This window comes from Tiliqua scincoides, chromosome 5 (assembly GCF_035046505.1).
Source record: "Tiliqua scincoides isolate rTilSci1 chromosome 5, rTilSci1.hap2, whole genome shotgun sequence".
NCBI lineage: Eukaryota > Metazoa > Chordata > Lepidosauria > Squamata > Scincidae > Tiliqua > Tiliqua scincoides.
The window spans coordinates 134105481-134125283 of NC_089825.1; the positions used below are offsets into that span (position 1 = coordinate 134105481).

The following is a 19803-nucleotide window of genomic DNA, read 5'->3' on the forward strand; positions in this document are numbered from 1 at the left end:
TTTAGCACTCAAAGGAGAGATAGAAGAGTAGCTGATCTTAATGGGAGCCCCTGGCAAACTGACCCCAATCATGCTGGAAATGAAAGGTCATAATAAGGAACCGATAGAAAAATAGCACAGTAGGATTATTCAGGAATGATATCAGATAAAACCAAGTTAATCTCAAACTCTAAAATAATTTTAATAATTTAATTATAATTAATTTAATTAATAGTTTTAATAATAATAACACTCTAAAATGACCGCCCCATCACAACCACAGGATGCAATGGATGTCCTGTTGGCAGGACTGCATTGGCACTGGTTAAAATGGATAGTATATTATATGGATAGTAACTACATCTTCCTTCTTATTAACTGCTCCCTTTTGTTCAGCTCAGGCCTCAACACAATAATGTAGCATTTTGGGAGAAAAATACAGCCCAGTAATCCAGCACCGGAGGCCAAGATGGAGAAGATCTCCACAACCACCATGTATTTCCCTCTGGTGCTCAGGTATGTTGGAACAAAGGACACCCAAACACTGCAGAAGACCAACATGCTGAAGGTGATCAGTTTGGTTTCATTGAAGCTATCAGGTAATTTCCTGGCCTGGAAAGCCACTGTGAAGCTGATGGTGGCCAGAAGTCCCATGTAGCTGAGGACACAGTAAAACATGACAGTTGAACCCTCATTACAGTGCACAATGATTTCTTCATTCAGGGACTGAGTGTCCAAATCTGGGAATGGAGGAGAGGCTGTCAGCCAAATCACACAGATCCCTGCTTGAACCATGGAGCAGGAGATGACGATGGAATATGCCAGTCTTTTCCCCACCCATCTCCTCATTCTGGATCCTGGTTTGGTAGCCCAGAAGGCCACGACCACAGATATGGTTTTTGCCAAGACACTTGAGAGGGCCACAGAGAAGACGATGCCGAAAGCCATTTGTCGCAGAAGGCAGGTTGCCTGTTTAGGCATTCCGACGAAGAGGAAGGAGCAGAGAAAACACAAGAGGAGGGAGGTGAGGAGAATGTAGGTGAGGCTCTCATTGTTGGCTTTGACAATGGGGGTGTCCCGTTGCTTAAGGAAGATTCCAAGCACTAGAGCTGTGAGCAGGGAAAAGAACAGTGCAGAGAAATTGGAAACCATGGCCAAAGGTTCTCCAAAAGATAGGAAGTTTGGAGTCTTGGGGATGCATTGATCTTGGTCCTTGTTGGGATGTTCATCTTCTGGACAGCTGATGCAGATATTCATATCTGGGGGAAAAAAAATAAAAGAACCAGAATGATCACATAATACCAGGAGATTACTTAATCTGGTACTTAATATAGTAGTCTTAGCACCGAATGGCAAAACTACATTGCAAAGGGTGACCAGAGCAAACCATAACAGTACATGTTTGAATCAAGCTGGGAACTAACATTTGTATACTCTCATCCTGGGCTGCTGATCTTTCCCATTTTGGGCTTGGCAATGCTGCATCCATCCCACCCACCCCCGAGATTAGCTGGTAGTCTTTGGGGCCAGGTAGGAATTTTTTTTTTTTTTGCCTTACTGGCCATTGGCGAGGGATTTTTCCCCCTACTATAGTGCGCTCCTTAGTGCAGCTTACTGATTCTGTCCTACCCCAGCCTAGGATAAGGGCCCACCTTATCCATGGGCTCAGCATATGTGGATTTCAGTATCCGTGGATGCTGAGCCAGTGGCTGGAGGGCCTTACACGACCTTCTGGATGCCACTGGAAATGCTCTCTGGTCATGTCCAGGAGGCCTTCTGAGCGGTGGGAAGGATGTTCCTGACCTCCTTATGCCTCAGAACACCTCCCAGATGTGACCGGAAGGTCCTGTGAAACTCTCCCTGCTGATTTCATAATATGCAGAAATTGGCATCCGTGGGGGCTCCCGGAACAGATCCCCCATGGGTATTGAGGGCTCTCTGTACTTCATTTCTGCTTTCAAGTTCTTTCATCTCACGTCATCTTGATTTTGAAGCATTTGATGGTTCATAGAGTTCCACCTCTAGGGATATTTTCACACAAGTCATATTGCGCATAAACAGTACATAAGAACATAAGCACACAGCTTTAAAGGCCCCTGCTAGTCACTGCATTATTGCTTCTCATAGAAATATGAGCCAGAGTCCCCAAAATAATTGGAGTTGTTGCTTAATAACAAAATACCTTCATCAAAACAATGGTGAACCTGGTCAATGTGTTGCCCCGGGGGGGGGGAGCCTAGAACAGTTGCCCCCACCTAAAAACGTCACCTCCGGTTTATCAGAGAAAATTGGAAGTGACACTGTAAGGTCTTCCAGAGGCTTTAAAAGGTACTCTGAGGGTCGAGGGGTGTGGGGCTACTGGTCCTCAGAATGCCTTTTAAGGGTCTTCAAAGTCATTTCCCGTTTTCCATGAAAAACTGGAAGTGACATTTTAAGGCCCTCAGAAGACCTTAGAAGGCTTTCTGGGGGTTGAGGAGGCTGCGTGCACCATCTCCGGCTTTCAGAATGTCTCTGGACGGGGAGGTAAACACGGGCAGCCCTTTAGTTGGAAGCACTTGCACCCACGGGACCCCCGCCCCCCAGGGCATCACTGTTCAACATTATTTCACAAATGCCAAGATTTCCCAATCCCATCAACAGAAGGAGCTTCTAAGTCATACAGATCCTGCTATAATTACAATATATATGATGGTAAAATACTTTTCTACCAGTATTTTGATACCATTATCATATATGTAATACGATAATTTAGAATTCCATATTATATACTGAGGATGCAGAAGCATTTTAGTGATACATTGAGATATAATATCTCTTACCCTCCTGGTCTGACATCTTCCTTGCAGGACACGGAACACAGTCATAGCAGCAAAACTTCTCCTCCTCCTTCTTTTTCTTACTGTATCCAGGCTGACATTTGTCGTTGCACAGAGAGATGGGTGGGACCTATCCCAAAACATGGAGAAAGAGCCGTGTTAGAAAATGTTTGGGGTATTTTGGTTCACTTTACATGAGCCGCAGGAGAATTGATGATATGGAATGATGCGATCTGAAAGGATGGCAGAAACTGAGGATGGCTAGAAGGAGCATATTTTGTCTGCCCAGCTCAGGATATTCCCTGCCAGGATTCAAGAGATATGCCTGAAAGCTGAAGGGCAACTTGTTCTGCCAGGGCCAAACGTCATGCTCTATTACATGCTTGTTATTTTTTAGCTAAGTTGCAGCCATAGATGGAGCCAGTCAGGACTTACAGCCCAGTCCCAAGCTGCCTGGTGCTCAGGGTTGCAGCAACAGCAAAATGGCTGCTGCAAAATCCAGTGGCTCCTCGGAGGAAGGGGACATTAGCTGGTGATTTAGTAATTTTCTAATAGAGTAAAACAGCCCCGTGTCAGGACAGGAGGCCCAACGTGGGATTATGGATCTGGTGGAGACAGGTGGCACCTATCCCCTAACGTGGGGAGAGCTTTGTGTTAGAAAATGTTTGGGAAATTTTGTCCCTTCAGCTCCCCTGCTGATGGGAAATGAAGATGGGTGACTGAGGCAGGTCTTCAACTCTGGCAGGTTCATAGGATAGTAAGTGGTCCTCAAGGTTTCCTAGTCCTGGCCACTCAGGTTACTATCAGCAAAGTTTAATACTGTACTGATCATCTGAGCGAAGGAAGGAAGGAAAGGAAGGAAGGAAGGAACCCGTTCAAGTTGTAAAAGATATTTGTATATAAGATGTTTGTATATGCTCCAACTGAGGAGCATATACAACTTGCAGGTTAGGACTGGTCTGTGAATCTAAGTTAATGGTCTGAGTTAATGGTGCCTTGTGCGTAGAAGGTTTTTGTTTTGTTTCCCTTAATTCTATCGCTCATCCTATTCATTAGACAGCCATGAATGTTTTCATTTAAAACCACTGATGTTCCTGAAAGGCAGACAAAATGCTAAGTTTTGCAGGGGCTCAAACTCCAATGTAAAGTGGCCTCTTGCCTGCAGAGCTTTGCTTTTTAGCCACAACTGGCTCTGAAGGCAAGGACGGGCTTATTTACACCAGGCTTTGGGGTTATATTTAGTACTTCTTATAGTCTGGAGCAAGGTTCCAATGTTAGACATTTCTTTCTAATGCTGGGAGCCCTTTTTGAGCCTGCAACTAGAAAACGTTGGACTTGTACATGGTTGTTCCTCTTCCAAAGAGTTGCTTTCCCACCTGAGCCACGTCTCCCTTCCACTCAATTCTGTCCTCATAAATGGTGAGTTCTTTGCCTTGGGGAGCCTGAGGATCCAGCCGTCCCACTTGGACCCTGACATAGGAGTTATTTGGGAAAGTGACCAGGTTTGTAACATCAAACCCAGCTGCTATTTCTCCACGTTCATTTAACATAACTTCATCTCCGGCGCTGTTGTTGAATGAGATTCTCTGGAGAACTGAGTGAAGCTAAGAGGAAAGAGGCAGAAAGATTAAAATAATGTATTGGAATATTGTAAAGAAGGTTTTTCAAACTAATTTACTGGATGGATTTAGATTTTATTCCTCTAGAAGATAATCTGTATGGGCATGCCGCTCAGTTATGATTCAGAATGGACAGTATTCCACCTGGGTATCAGGTATAGGAAACACACACCTATAACTTTATTAATTCATGGTGATGCTGGGTGAAGTTCTGAAAAGTTCCATGATGGAGAAATGCAACTATAAACATTGTGTGTATAGCACCTATATTTGGCAAGGAAGGAGAGGAATTTGAAAGGCTTGTTCTTATGTGTCAGGTACCAAGAAAAAGCTCTGTCTCTCTAACTGCAGTTTCTTTCATACACACATATATCATATACATCACCTTTTAGAAATCAGCACTCAGCTCAGAGTTTTATTATTTATAAAAATGTTGTAAGCCACTTTGGGGGCCTCTTCAGAAGCAGAAGGGGGGATATAAATAACAGGATGTATGTATGTATGTATGTATGTATGTATGAATGAATGAATGAATGAATGAATGAATCTAATTTACTACTGTGCTCTTCATCTTGACTTGATTGATAGCCGTTGTCGCCAATGAAATCAGTGCATTCTGTGTAGGATGGGACCAATCAGACCACATTACCAGCCACATTGCCTTCAATGGAATCTCATTATGCACTGATTCATATGGCACTTGAAGTCAGTGCATCCCCCCTCCCCACTGATGAAGGTATTACTGTGTTTATATTTATAGTCCTTCAGTAAAGAAACTTTACCTGCCAGGGTTCCACATTTAGAAGAGCCAGTCTTCTCCCTTCCTTCATCACTTTGTGTCTAGATCTAAACGAGAAGAGGGTACTTAATGTATGTGCCACAGCATAGACAGCATTATAGATACTGTAACTGTGTCCAGTCATTTGCATTTCAAAAATAGATGTGGGAAGACTCTCCAGCGCCTCCTCCCCAGTACAGGTCATGGGTCCAGTGACGTTTGAAAGGATGCAATCAAATGCTTGCTGCCAGAAGCGGTTGATAAAACCATCTCCTATTGCCCTAGAAGGATTAATAATTTGGAGAAATTCTTGGAATTCTGGAAGCTCCTTGGAGTGAATCATGAAGGAAAGGGCACCTTGGAACATTTGTATCTCTAAAGACTTATGCATTGCAGTCAACATGAAATCAATTTGCGCTGTTGTAATCCACACCTTCCCTGCAGAAAACTCCACATATTGAGAAAATATTAATTGAAGCACCTTGGTTGTTGTAATAAATCCTGCCAACCAAGTAATGGATGCGGTTTCTCCATATATCACAACAACATTAACTTTGCTGGCCTTAAGAACTGGAGAATAAGCTTGTATTTCAGAGGTTAGTTCTTGTAAATTGAGGGATCTGGCATTTTTTGGAATGATTTTTGTGAAGGCTGAACAGATGCCATGCTGTGAAAGCATGGCTTCCACGACCTGCAGGAAATGTTCTCCACCACTGTCATCTACAGTGATGAGCCCGACCCACTTCCATCCAAAATGCAGAAGTAGCTGGATGATTCCCTGGTACTGCAGGGTTTCACTGGGGGCCATGCGGTAAAAGGGAGGGAAATTGGCATGATCATTGCCAGATGGTTGAAAGGAGCCAAATGAAATCTAAAAAAGAGAGAGTGAGAGATAAATCAGATATGTTCCTGAGAAGTAAAAAAGTTACTGACTGGCGTGCTTGGTCATGATATGATTATTTATTATTTATTTTACTTACTGTGAAGTTCACCTTTTCTTCAGGAAGAATATCCAGTGTGGTTTATTTAAAATCATAAAATATAACTAAAATTGCAAAATCATTGCTTTCCTTTTTAAAAAAAAATATGGAGTTGAGTTAATAATGTGTATATTTCACCCACTCTTAGCAAGCTTTCAATTTCAGTCCTCCAAATAAAACCAACATATTTGGGATCCATTACGGGTTACAAGCCATGATGTGTATGTGCAACCTCCTGATTTTTGAAATGGGTTATGTCAGAATGCCAGATGCAAGGGAAGGCACCAGGATGAGGTCTCTTGTTATCTGGTGTGCTCCCTGGGGCGTTTGGTGGGCCGCTGTGAGATACAGGAAGCTGGACTAGATGGGCCTATGGCCTGATCCAGTGGGGCTGTTCTTATGTTCTTAACTACAATTCCCAGGAAGCCTTGCAGGTCTCTTGTTATCTGGTGTGCTCCCTGGGGCGTTTGGTGGGCCGCTGTGAGATACAGGAAGCTGGACTAGATGGGCCTATGGCCTGATCCAGTGGGGCTGTTCTTATGTTCTTAACTACAATTCCCAGGAAGCCTTGCAGGTCTCTTGTTATCTGGTGTGCTCCCTGGGGCGTTTGGTGGGCCGCTGTGAGATACAGGAAGCTGGACTAGATGGGCCTATGGCCTGGTCCAGTGGGGCTGTTCTTATGTTCTTAACTACAATTCCCAGGATGCCTTGCAGGTCTCTTGTTATCTGGTGTGCTCCCTGGGGCATTTGGTGGGCTGCTGTGAGATACAGGAAGCTGGACTAGATGGGCCTATGGCCTGATCCAGTGGGGCTGTTCTTATGTTCTTAAACTACAATTCCCAGGAGGCCTTGCAGGTCTCTTGTTATCTGGTGTGCTCCCTGGGGCGTTTGGTGGGCCGCTGTGAGATACAGGAAGCTGGACTAGATGGGCCTATGGCCTGATCCAGTGGGGCTGTTCTTATGTTCTTATGGGATGCACACTAGTGATCAGGTAGATTCTGGTGTGGGAACCTGATTCACATGCCCACTTTTTACAAAATGAGAATGCTGTCATCTAACATATAGTATGTGCAGGTAAATAATTTTTGTAGTCAGATGGGTGTGTTGAGGAACTGCAGCCTCAAATATATGTTTTATATCAACAAGAGATGTAAGCTCTAGAGAGAAACAGCTGAAAATCTGATATAGGTGCTACTTTGCAGCTGTTACTTAAGTGGTTTTCCCACTGCTGAGTAATCAGTGGGGGAGATGTACACACGCACATGCACACACAGTGGAAATGCAGACATTCAGACTTTAATCCTACACATTCTTTCCTGGGAGAAAGAGCCCCGTTGTCACCCAAATCCTGTTCTCCCTTGCGCTTTGTTTGTGGAAAATAGCATGGGAGGGAAGAGGATTTCAGAAGAGATACTCTACTTATTTTCCCCCTGGCCATCTCAGTGTGTTTCCCTTCCCTTCCCTTTTTTTTAAAAAAAAAAAAAACAGACTGAGTGGGAGGAGCCTCAGGATGGAAGAGATCCTCTTTCTCTTCCACTCCTCAGAGGTTCTGCCTGCTCAGTTTATTTTTTTAAAAATAAAGTGGAGAAGAACCACCTCTGGTCAAAGGATCAGAGACATGGCAAACCAATGCACCGAGCAGCAACTGATACCCTGCAGATGCCTGATCTTGTCTGATCTTGGAAGCTAAGCAGGGTCAGGCCTGGTTAGTACTTGGATGGGAGACCGCCTGGGAATACCAGGTGCTGTAGGCTTATACCATGAGACTGAAGGTTGCCAACCATGCAAACTGATGCACAAGTAGATGGCAAGAAACAAAGGAGGGGAAAACATTTATTAGCCCTTTGGGGCTGCTTCAGCATGGGTCAGCCTGTCCAACAGTCCCCATGTGTGCTCCTACCTGTGGAATCTTGTAAAGACCTATGATGTCTGCCATTTGTGAGGAAGTGTCAGAGCTGAGTCCTCCTATGACTCCTATGAGATGTTTACGGATGCCACAACTGTAGTTGGGGACAAAATAATGTGATTTGAACAGCAGGTCAAAGGTGTTACGATAGGTCATCCTCTCATCATAGTAGCTGTCATAGATGTGGCATCCCAGAGTGACATTCGGCAGTATCTCGGCGTCCTCATTGATCTCATTGACAGCAAACACCAAGGCCAGGATGTGCTGATAGAACTTTGTCACCACTCTGCAAATAAACAGATTGTATCAGAGGAGCATTCTATAAGGCAGCCATTTTCAACCTTTTTCAGGTTTTTGACAAGTGATAAAGCACACCGTGCTGCCAGTGGGGGGCTGACATCCCCCCCATAAATGACGTTTCCCCAAATTCCTGTGGCACACTTGCGGACCACTTGCGGCACACCAATGTTCCAGGGCACAGTGGTTGAAAATGGCTGCTATAAGGTGCGAGATTATTTTATTGTGATGATGCTCATTTTGGATTGAAGACATTCACCTGTCAAAGAGGATACAATCACAAAACTAGTCATGGGGAGAAAGAAAGCAGTTAATTTTGGCTAAGTGCTTCAACACTGTGTCCACAAGTATGTACTTCAAGTTAAAACAGATCAGTCTTTAAAAAAATATTTCTGGTGCATTCAAAGTCCAAAGAGAGAAGAACTTAAGCAAAATGAGAGAGAGAGAGAGAGAGAGAGAGAGAGACTGATGATAAATGTCTGACTTGGTTGGATGGGTACAAGGTCTGGGTCTGATCTCAGGAATCTCCCTAAAATTTAAAATTAGAACAAGATTCTGAGATTCACAAACCATCAGCACACACACCAAGGACGAAATTGATAGTGTCATTGATCATGCCAGTAAATGATAGGAAATTGCACTGACCAGTGTCACTCTGACTGTGCATGATACAAAAGGATAAGGGGAGGGGGGGATTGTGGATCAAGGGCTAGTCTTTCCAGGGACCAAGGTCACCTATCCATTTCTGCTCTTCTGTTTCAGAAATCATGGGACTTGGTGGCCAAGTTATCTCTGGGCTCAAAGTGGAACAAAGGGGTAGAAAAAAAGGACTTCTGGTTTTCACTGAAAGCCCCAATTCAAATGGCCATTGGATGGTGTGGTCCAGTTATTTTTGGCATCTCAGCGCAAGAGGCATCTTCAAAGTGTTTGTTCCACTTAATTTCACGTCTTATATGCCCCAATAAATTAATAACCTTATAGAGGTAAGGGATGACTGAATGTATGCATAGCTGAGGCAATTATTTTTGTTTTACTTTTAATTTTAAAAATATTTTGATCTCACCTTTCTTACCTCTAAGATAAACCATCTGTGGCAGCTTATAAATGCAGTAAAACCCATAGAACCCCAACAAAAATAATGAAACTAAGTTTTAAAACTACGTAATGAAATAAAGAATTAAGAAAAAAATTTCTCTTTTTTATCCTTCTAAAATGGGAAGATTTTGGTAGCTATATCGTACCATTAGGATAAACTGGATTTAAAAAGACAGTAGTGCATATGGAAACATTGAATGTTATGTTTTAACCATTAATTTTCCAATCAATATCCCTACATTTGTTCATATTTCTCAAAGTACTGCTCATTTTTCTTCAACAGAGTCCTATTATTTAGTATCAGATAGATATAAAGAATCACTAAATTAATAAAATTAATCCCCCCCCCCCCCCCCACACACACACACTGGTAATGCTGGAATGAATTTACTTACTTACAGTGGAAAGTTAATCAAATCCAGAGAAGGATATTTTCCGAACTGAACTATGGAACTAAGGTAATGGAGGTGAGATGCCATGCCACCAATGAGGACTTCTCCTGGTTGGTTATACTCATGAGGAATGGGTATGAGATCATCTCCAGTGCATTTCAGCAAAAGTTCTTGGCTCACCAACTGTGGAAATAGCAGCAGCAGAATCACGCATACCACCATTCTCATGACAAACACCCTTCTACACACGGCTTCCCTTCTGCCTCTGTGCAGCGTCATCAGTGCTATGAACCTTGTTCAAACAGTCTGGCTTGATTCTGCCATAGACTTTGTGAAAGGTTGCCCACCCACCTACTCATTCACCTCAACAGTGTGAGAAAAGCCAACTCTGATTCAACATCTGACATAAGAAGCAAAGGGGAAACTGCGCAAACTGAGCATGCTGTGCCTGTTCAAGCCTATCTCAGACTTGCCTACTCAAGGTCTTTGTTATGCAACTTCCGTTGCCAACCATTCCTGAAAGCCACTGGAGCATTGAGTGGGCAAATTAATTACAGTGATTGTGATAATTTAGGAACAGAGGACCACTCCCTCAAGTTGTTTAGGCTCCATGAGGGATCACCCTCATGAGAACTTTTGAAGCCAACATGTTTGGCTGATCTCAGAACAACATTCTCGAACCACACTGTAGTGGGACAGGAAGTGGTTGTAAGTCCAGTATGACAGAAGTAACCCCAAGATGGAATCATAGAGGAAATTGCTGGCCTTTTTGTAAAATTATTGATGGCAGTTACCCCCATCTTGACATGACTGTCATGGGTGTCTATTGAATAGTGGTCACGTAATGATTTATATACACATGGGCCGCCCATCCTGCCTATGTTACCCTGTGCCAATGCAGCTGTGCTAGCGTGGTTTCCACTGCATCCTGCAGGGGAATTTAGAAGGAAGGTCTCCTTGGAGTAAAGAAACATTTGTCCCAGCAGGTTCAATGTGTCAACTCGGGCCTGTGCTAGCTATATCACTGGTGCAAGTCCATGTTGAACTGTGTCGGAGGATCAGGTCTGGGAATAGAGGGGGGAATAGAGTATGGTGGGCCCAAGAGAACAGCAGTCAGTCAGTGAGAATGCTAGACTCTGCTTCGTGGTAGCATTCTTACTATCACCTCCTCTAGTGGGTGAATCATGAACGCAGGAGGGGAATTTGAGAACCGCAGATAAGTGAAATCTGGGTATGAATATGGGACCCATGGATATGGAGGAATGCCTGTAACCATTTCAGACTTGCTTGCTGAAGTTATTTATTTAGTGCTTTCTTCAGTGCCATGGAAGTTTGGCTGGCAAATTAAATATGATGACTATGATAATTGTGGAACACAGGATCACTACTGAAATATCTTTGGACACCATGAGGCATCACCCTTGAAGAAGTCTGAAGCAAGCCTGTTTGGCTGATCTCATACAAACATGCTCTGCTATTTTGTAGTGGGACACTGTGTTGGTTGTAAGTTCAGAATCCTGCCCAATATAGGGTGGAACTGTATAGGACACTGGTTCTCGTACTCTCCAGGAGTTCAAGAACCAGGATATGTTTTTGCGGGGGCAGGGTGGAAAGCAACAATGTGATCCTCAGGATCCTGTCACTGTGAGGGAAGGGGGGGGCTGTGTTTAACTTAACTGATCTGCTGCCAGGGTCCTGGGAGTACAGGGAGCCCCGTAGAGCCTTTTGCAGGGCTCCCTGCGGCTTGTAGATTGTAAAATAAAAAATCGATTGCAACTCAATTTCAGTTTCACAATCACAACCCAGAAATGGATTGCAATGTATTTTTTACATTCTAGAAGCCACGGGGAGCCCTGCAGGCTCCAAGGTGCTCCCTGCACCCCAGAAGCCAATCAGTTAAGTTAAACTTAGCCCCCCTTCCCCACAGCAGCATGATCCTGGGGATCGCTTCGGTGCTTCCCCCTGCCCCCACCCCTTAAAGGCAAAAGGGGCAGTAGTTCTCAGGCTGGTGGGTCATGACTCAACAGTTTGAGAACCACTGGTAGAGGAAAATGGTATGGCTGGAGTAACAAATGCAATGGTAATGCTACAATTGCTCCCATTTTCACATGACTAGCATAAATGAATAGTGTTCATATAATGACAAATGCACAACAAGATTTGGAATGCTTAGAGTTAAATGGGATGCCCCCAGTTTATTTGCAATGGAAGAAATAGTAGCTTCATTGTTACCCTGCACATGCCTGATCTTCTGATCTCGGAAGCTAAGCAGGGTCAGGCCTGGTTAGTACTTGGATGGGAGACTGGGTGCTGTAGGCTTATACCATAGTCTTGCGAGACTGAAGGTTGCCAACCATTTGGGTTATCTAGAGTAGGGGCATGATGTGGGGTTGCAGGATTAAAACTGTCTTCTTCAGCACTGCAGCCCAGTGGTGTAGCTAAGGCACTACCACCCAGGGGGCACAAAATTTTTTTTAACAACCCCCTGCTCAGCCTCCCTGAACTTAGAAGGCCCACAAAAACAGGAAGTGCTTTTCTAAAGCCTCCAGGAGGCTTTCTGAGACCCAGGGAGGCCATGCGCAAAGCTGGCAGCCTCTCAAAGCAGTGGTGCCCAGGGTGTCTCCCTCCCCCCGCACCGTTAGCTATGCAACTAGTACAGCCTCCTGATAGATCATGGCTGGCAGCATTTTGGCAAAAAGAAATTCACACAAGTATGGTCTTCCAATATGGAATTCTGGGTAAAATCTCATGTGATCCCAAAAATTCAGACCTAGGGAACTGTCTCTTCCTTATTAATCTTTATTTATTTAATATAATTTAATTTATTATCAATAAACTCCTTACTAATTTTTTCCTCATCACAGGTAAAGCAAATGTATTTGGTATGTAACACATGACTGGAATGGGCTACTTTCTTTATTAGGAATATAAACATAAGCACAAAGTCCTGCGTTATTTATATCTTCCTTCTTATGAGCCGCTCCCTTTTGTTCAGCTCAGGCCTCATCACAATAATGTAGCATTTTGGGAGAAACATACAGTCCAGTAAGCCAGCACTGGAGGCCAAGATGGAGAAGATCTCCACGGCCACCATGTATTTCCCTCTGGTGCTCAGGTATGTTGGAACAAAGGACACCCACACACTGCAAAAGACAAGCATGCTGAAGGTGATGAACTTGGCTTCATTGAAAGTGTCTGGCAACTTCCTGGCTAAGAAAGCCACAGTGAAGCAAATGATTGCTAGGAAACCCATATAGACCAGGACACAGTAAAACATAAGGACTGACCCTTCATTGCATATCACAATTATTTTTCCAGCCAGGGAGTACATGTCCAAGTCTGGGAATGGGGGGGAAGTGGCCAACCAAAGAGCACAAAGGTTGACTTGAAGAAGGGAACAAGACAAGATAATAGACTGCGCCAATCTTCTCCCCACCCATTTCCGGAAAATGTTGCCTGGCTTGGAGGACATGAAAGCCACAACTACCGTGATGGTCTTGGCCAAAACAGAAGAAATGGCAGTAGAGAAGATGATGCCAAAAGCTGCTTGTTGGAAGAGGCAGGTCACCTTTTTAGGCTCTCCAATGAAGAGCAAAGAGCAGAGGAAGCAAAGGAGAAGAGAGAGGAGGAGAAGGTAGGTGAGGCTGCGGTTGTTGGCTTTGACAATGGGAGTGTCTCTATGATTAATGAAGATTCCGAGCACCAGAGCTGTGATTGCAGTAAAGAAAAGAGCCAAGATAGCCGCAGCCACACCCAAAGGTTCCTGGAAAGAGAGGAAGCTTGGAATCTTGGGAATGCATTTATCTTGATCCTGATTTGGATATTGATCTTCTGGGCAGCTAACACAGTAGTCCATGTCTGAAAGAGAAATAGATTCCCACTTTAACCCTGCAGTAATTACCTACAGAAGGATCTGCCTTTCCAAGAATCTGCCTCAACTTGGATGCCTGACAACCTGCAAAGTTCCAGACCTGTCTGAACCTCAGAAAAACATTGCATGCAATGTGGAAGTTTGGCGATGAGATCTTCTGACCCCTTGGAGATTGAGAAGGAGCAGCAGAAGGGCAGGACTGGAAATCCATCTGAACCAGAGATGTGAGGAGTGGGCTTTTAGCTCCCTCATACGTATATATACCCTCTCATCATACTTTGATTCCAAAGCATTTCAGTGTGTGTGGGTGTCCGGGACAGGGTGCTAGGCAGCTCAATCCTAACAAAAGTCCCATGCAGTAATTCAATGGTACCTGTGTGTGCTACGTCGCATCCCATGAGGGAATTTTGCCTTCTGGAGTTTTCCTTGGGGTAAGGGGACGTTTGTAAGCCCCAGCAGCTGGTATAGGTCAACCTGGAACTGGGCCAGGTATATTGCTGGCACAAATGCGAGTTGTTCCAAGGAGGTGGATCGAGCCCAGGGATAGGATATGGCACGCCCCAGCACCACCAATACCACCTCTTCCTGGGCCTAATCTGCCCATCTTGCCCCATGACAACCCCCTGCCCTGTTCTACCCTTCCCCACCCTCCCCCTTGCACCCTCTACCTGGTCATTTGGCCATTACTTGTTCAACTACATTGCCAGCATCTTTCAGTTAATGCTCGTGTTATCACCTTTCCCCATGTGTACAATGTAGTACATGTAATTTATCAAAGAGACATGTTATAGCAAACATGTCTCTTTGATAAATTTTCCATACTATTATGAAGAAAACGGAAAATATTTGGAAAATGCATTCCTTAAACTCTTTTTCGCAGTTGCTAGGGAGGCAAAGTCCCTTCATGTTAACAAAGTTTCTTTAAGATTCAATGAAGTAATGAAACTATCATCTGAAAAAGGCAAGGTCTTTATTTCAAATTTTCCCCATTGGAATGTTTTATTTTTGTTAGAAGTTCACAATCTTTAGCTGAAGCTCTTTCAGGGTTCCTGGCACTTCTAATAATCTTACACAATCAAATCCATACCTTTCAGAAGTGCTTCTCTTACCTTGGTAGTCTGAGATCATCCCTTCTGAGCATGGAGCACAATCATAGCAGCAGAATTTCTCTCCCTTTTCCTGCTGGAACCAGGTAGGCAGTTATCACTACACAGAGATGAGGGGGACACCTATCCTTCAAGAAAAGAAGAAAATGGAAGAAATTTTGTGTGAATTTTGCTCTGCTGGTTAATAAGGTGGTGATGACAAAGGGTATTGTCAGCTGTGAGACAGATGTCAGGTTGTAGCAGGCAATGGGTGAACATACCTATTGGATCCTGGGTGCCCTTTTAAAGATACATGAGCATGCACATACAGGGGAAATCTGTCTGAGACCCTGCATAATGACCAGTGGCACAGCCCAATGGTATGGCAGGGGAAGACAAGAGAGACATTAATTTCAATTGTGGGTGGTGCATGTGTGAATATGGGGATTTAATTATTAAGAGCTTGCATCTTGAGTACACTTCTGTACTGCAGTGAGTCATGGACTCTTCGGTCACAACAGGAGAGGAAACTGAACGCTTTCCACATGCGCTGCCTCTGATGCATCCTTGGTATCACCTGGCAGGACAAAGTTCCAAACAACACAGTCCTGGAACGAGCTGGAATCCCCAGTGTGTATACACTGCTGAAACAGAGACGCCTGCGTTGGCTTGGTCATGTCCTGAGAATGGGTCATGGTCGGATCCCAAAGGATCTCCTCTATGGAGAACTTGTGCAGGGAAAGTGCCCTACGGGTAGACCACAGCTGCGCTACAAGGATATCTGCAAGAGGGATCTGAAAGCCTTAGGAATGAACCTCAACAGATGGGAAACCTTGGCCTCTGAGCGTTCTGCTTGGAGGCAGGCTGTGCAGCATGGCCTTTCCCAGTTTGAAGAGACACTTTGCCAACAGACTGAGGCAAAGAGGCAAAGAAGGAAGGCTCATAGCCAGGGAGACAGACCAGGGACAGACTGCACTTGCTCCCAGTGTGGAAGGGATTGTCACTCCCGAATTGGCCTTTTCAGCCACACTAGATGCTGTTCCAGAATCACCATTCAGAGCATGATACCATAGTCTTCCGAGACTGAAGGTTGCCAACAATTATTAACTATAAAACTTATACCCTCATTCTTTAAATGATCATGTTTGTGATATGCTAAGCAGTGCAGTGATAAGCTAAGCTTTCACCTGAGTAAAGTCTCCATGCCACTCAATGCTGTCCTCCTCAATGGTCAACTCTTTGCCTGGAGGAGCCTGAGGATCCAGCTGCCCCACTTTGACTCTGACATAGGAATCATTTTCAAAAGTGATCAGGTTTGTGATATCAAATCCGGCTGCTAATTCTCCATTGTCATTAAACGTCACTTTATCTCCACAACTACTGTTGAATGACATCCTCTGAAGTAAGGCGTGGAGCTGGGTGGTTGGAGAAAGAGAATCAGGGGGTTGTTATCAGACGTGCAACATATGCCTAGAGAGGAAATTGAAAATCTAGTCAGAGATAGATTGCATAATTGTAAGGGAAAATCGAATAGTTTTAGGAGGGAAAAAGAGTCTAACAGAAAATATGATAAAAGAAATTGGAAAGAAAGTAGTGGAAACAAAAGTTAAGACCCAAAGTTTGGTGAAAGTGGTAAACGTTTTGGAAGGTGACCTATATAAATGTGAGCAAGACATGGGACCAGGTAACAGACCTCATCTCTGAGGGGACTTCATCTAGGGCAGTGGTTCCCAACCATTAGGACCACCGGGACAAAAATTGGAATTGGCGTGGACCACATGCAGCCAGGGCCTCCAAGAGGAATTTCATCAGGGCATGTTTCTTTTGGTCCCTTTCCTAAAGGGGGAGGGGAGGGAGCGGGCAGAACAGGGATGGAGAGGGGGCAGAAAAGGGAGGATGGCAACACCAGGAAGAGTCGTTAAGAGCCCAGGTCTACCTTGCTACCCAGTGCGGAGCCCAGGTCTAGCTGCCCACACAGCATTGGCAGCTCAATACAGTACTACAGAAAACCAAACACACTCTGAGGTCTCTAAAAAATTTTAAATGTAGAAAATCATTGCAGAAAATTAGATCAGCATATTTAGGCTCACACTAGAATGGAAAGTGTCCCGTATGTACCAAAACGTTCTCCTGCAGCAGCTGTAGTCCCACAGCTGTGTCCTTGATACGCTCTGTCATGGTGAGCAGCTCAACAAGCCAAGAGCTACTGTAGCAGGCCACTTTCCACCCAGATTTAACAGTGTTCAGGAGTGTCAAGTATGCATTCCTTGCCCAACACATATGGCTTGTGGCAGCTACAGCCGCCAGACGCCCAGGATCCCATGTGGGCAGTAAGTCTGGGTGGGGCTGAAAAAATAGATCCCAAAAATTTTCTGGGGACCCTCCTTCAGTTCCTGGGCCCCCCTTTTGACCCTGGGCCCAGGCAAAAATTACCCCCTGTAGCCCCTCTCTCATGGGCCTTGCCTGCAACCATCACCCTTCACTCAAAAAATACAATTAAATTGGTAATAAATAGAGAGGATTTATCAGAGATTTATTATTTCTAGTGAAGATTTGTGGGTTGCTGCTTTTGTTACTGGTTATGGGTAGTTCATTCTCTGCCCTCTCTGGTGCTCTGTGGGGAAACACCCTAGAAGTAATCAAAGGCAGTCTACCTGAGACTTCGCGGGCCACTTCTCAGGGTCTCGCAGGCCACCTGTGGTCCCCGGAGCCACCTTGCAGACCTCCTGTGGCCCACGGAGGTTGGGAGCCAGTGATCTAGGGGGAGGGGGTACGCAATCAAATACACTGGCGTTCCTGGAGGGGAGGTGTCTGTGTTCTGTATAGCCCTGCTCCTTAAAGTTGTTCTGTCCTATCGATATAGTATGGATACCATACCAGGATATGGTATGGTAGTTATGGCAACAATGGATTTTCAGTGAGGAATCTTTACCTGCCAGGGCTCCATGTTCACTCTGCCTCCATCTTTCATTGATGTTTGACTGAGTCTAGAAGAATATACGACATGCAAGGCATGTGCCACAGCATAGACAGCATTATAGATACTGTAGCTGTGGTCAGTCATGTCCAATTCAAAAACAGGTGAAGGGAGGCTCTCTAGTTCCTCTTCTCCATCACATGTTTCGGTATTCCTTGGAGGCACACCAGGTTTGGGAAAGAAACATCCAAATGCTTGCTCCCAGAAATTCTTGATGAAGCCATCTCTTTTTGCCCCAGAAGGATCGACATTCTGAAGAAATCTGGTGAATCCCAGGTGCACATTTGAGTGAATTGCAAAGGAAAGAGCACCATGGAACACACCATCATGGAATGGTCTTATATGCAACATGTCGTAATAGATGTTGCTTGTGAAGTCAATTTGGGCAGTTGTGATCCACACTTTCCCAGCAGGGTTTTGGTATCCAGGAAGCATGAGAGGCACCACAGTTCTTGTGAGTGATATAAACTTTGCTAGTGATATAACGGATATTGTCTCCCCATATACGACAATTGCACTGGTTTTGTTCTCCAGAAAAACTGGAATATTTTTTCAGTTCAGAAATTCATTGATTAGATCACGTACGGTCCGGAAACGAATTTTATTTTTGGATCGTTCAGTGAAGGCTGAACAGATTCCATTCTCAGGGAGCATCGAGTCCATGATCTGTAAGAAATGGTCTCCTCCATCACCATCCATGGCAATGAGCCCAACCCATTTCCACCCAAAGTGCAGTAGTAACTGGATTATTCCCTGGCATTGAAGGACTTCATTGGGGACCACACGGTAAAAGGACGAGAAGTGGTTCTTATCGTTCTTGGATGATTCAAATGAGCCATATGAAATCTTAAGACAAAAAGGGGCTATATTTCAGAGAGAGAACAGAATTATTGGATGTTCTCTTCACTTTTTTGTATGGACTTTTGTATATACTTATGTTTTATATTAGAACCTATGGTATAGACCCAAGGAAATCCATTGGGGTAGCAGAGGATTACTTTGAGGTAAGAGAACAAAGATTCCCTTTCCTTGAGGTGACCTCCATGACTGCCCCCTCACAGGATGTACCTGTCACGGGGTGGGGCAAGTGCCTTTCCCTTTAAGATGGATTAAGTTGGGTGTTTGCTACTCAGGTGTAGTGCATCAGTAATGTAAAGAATAAAACCTGGGCGTGGGTGCCTGAAAAGAGAGACAGCAGGAGGAAGGGAGCTGGGGGTTAACAGCTTTTATACTGGAAGAAATGCTGAGAGACCTGTAAGATGGTAATTTTAGCCTCTTTTCAATATGATCTTTTCTTGTTTTTAAGCCACTGTAATTCATGTAGATATGTGTCTTGGAGCAACTGAAGCTCCCTTAAAGCTATAATAAAAATCTTTTACATGAAAAATTGAGAGCAATAATTGACCAAGGACATGTATATTAATAGGATCTGGGGCTTGGAGTAAGCCTAATAAAAAAACATTGCTCTTGGGGGGTTGTGGAGGATGGTGTGGGTGGAGGAGGGTTAAATCCTGGTTGGCTTGGGAATCTCCCCTGGTCCTTCCCTACCCCAAGGGTGATGTTTGTGACAGTACCTTACACTCTGTTAGTAGGGCTGCATCAGTGCTTGGAGAATCAAGCACTGAGACACCAAGTCAGGTAGTCTTGTGCTGTAACCAAATTAATTTAAAAATTAATTCATAGGGAAAAGCAGTTCCCAGTCAAAGAATGCTTCACCTGTTGAAGACCAAGCAGGTCTATTTGTTTATTTATTTGTTTGCTAGGTGACTGAAACTGACATACATCTTACTGGATCACTTCACCATTTATGCTCTCTGTCTCTGTCTCTCTGTCTCTCTGTCTCTCTGTCTCTCTCTCACTCACACACACACACACACACACACACACACACACACACCATCACTCAGCCTATTAAACTATTACACTTCCTTTTATTAATTTCAGCCCTAACGCTAATTTCTGAAGCATTCTTAGAGAGTGGAAGAGTGAACTACGTGTGAGATTAGTC

General features: G+C 44.3%; 2 protein-coding genes across 2 annotated transcripts; both read right to left on the minus strand.

Moving 5' to 3' along the window:
• Positions 1-336: 336 nt before the first annotated feature.
• LOC136653668 (vomeronasal type-2 receptor 26-like) lies at positions 337-6000 on the minus strand. The gene is made up of 4 exons (XM_066630554.1): positions 5197-6000; positions 4172-4399; positions 2799-2925; positions 337-1238 (listed from the first exon to the last, which is right to left on the minus strand). Exons 1-4 carry the CDS (start codon positions 5998-6000, stop codon positions 337-339), a joined length of 2061 nt encoding a protein of 686 aa, XP_066486651.1.
• Positions 6001-12818: 6818 nt separating this feature from the next.
• On the minus strand, positions 12819-13718 carry LOC136653669 (vomeronasal type-2 receptor 26-like). Its single transcript, XM_066630555.1, has one exon. It carries the CDS (start codon positions 13716-13718, stop codon positions 12819-12821), a length of 900 nt encoding a protein of 299 aa, XP_066486652.1.
• Between the last annotated feature and the right edge of the window lie 6085 nt (positions 13719-19803).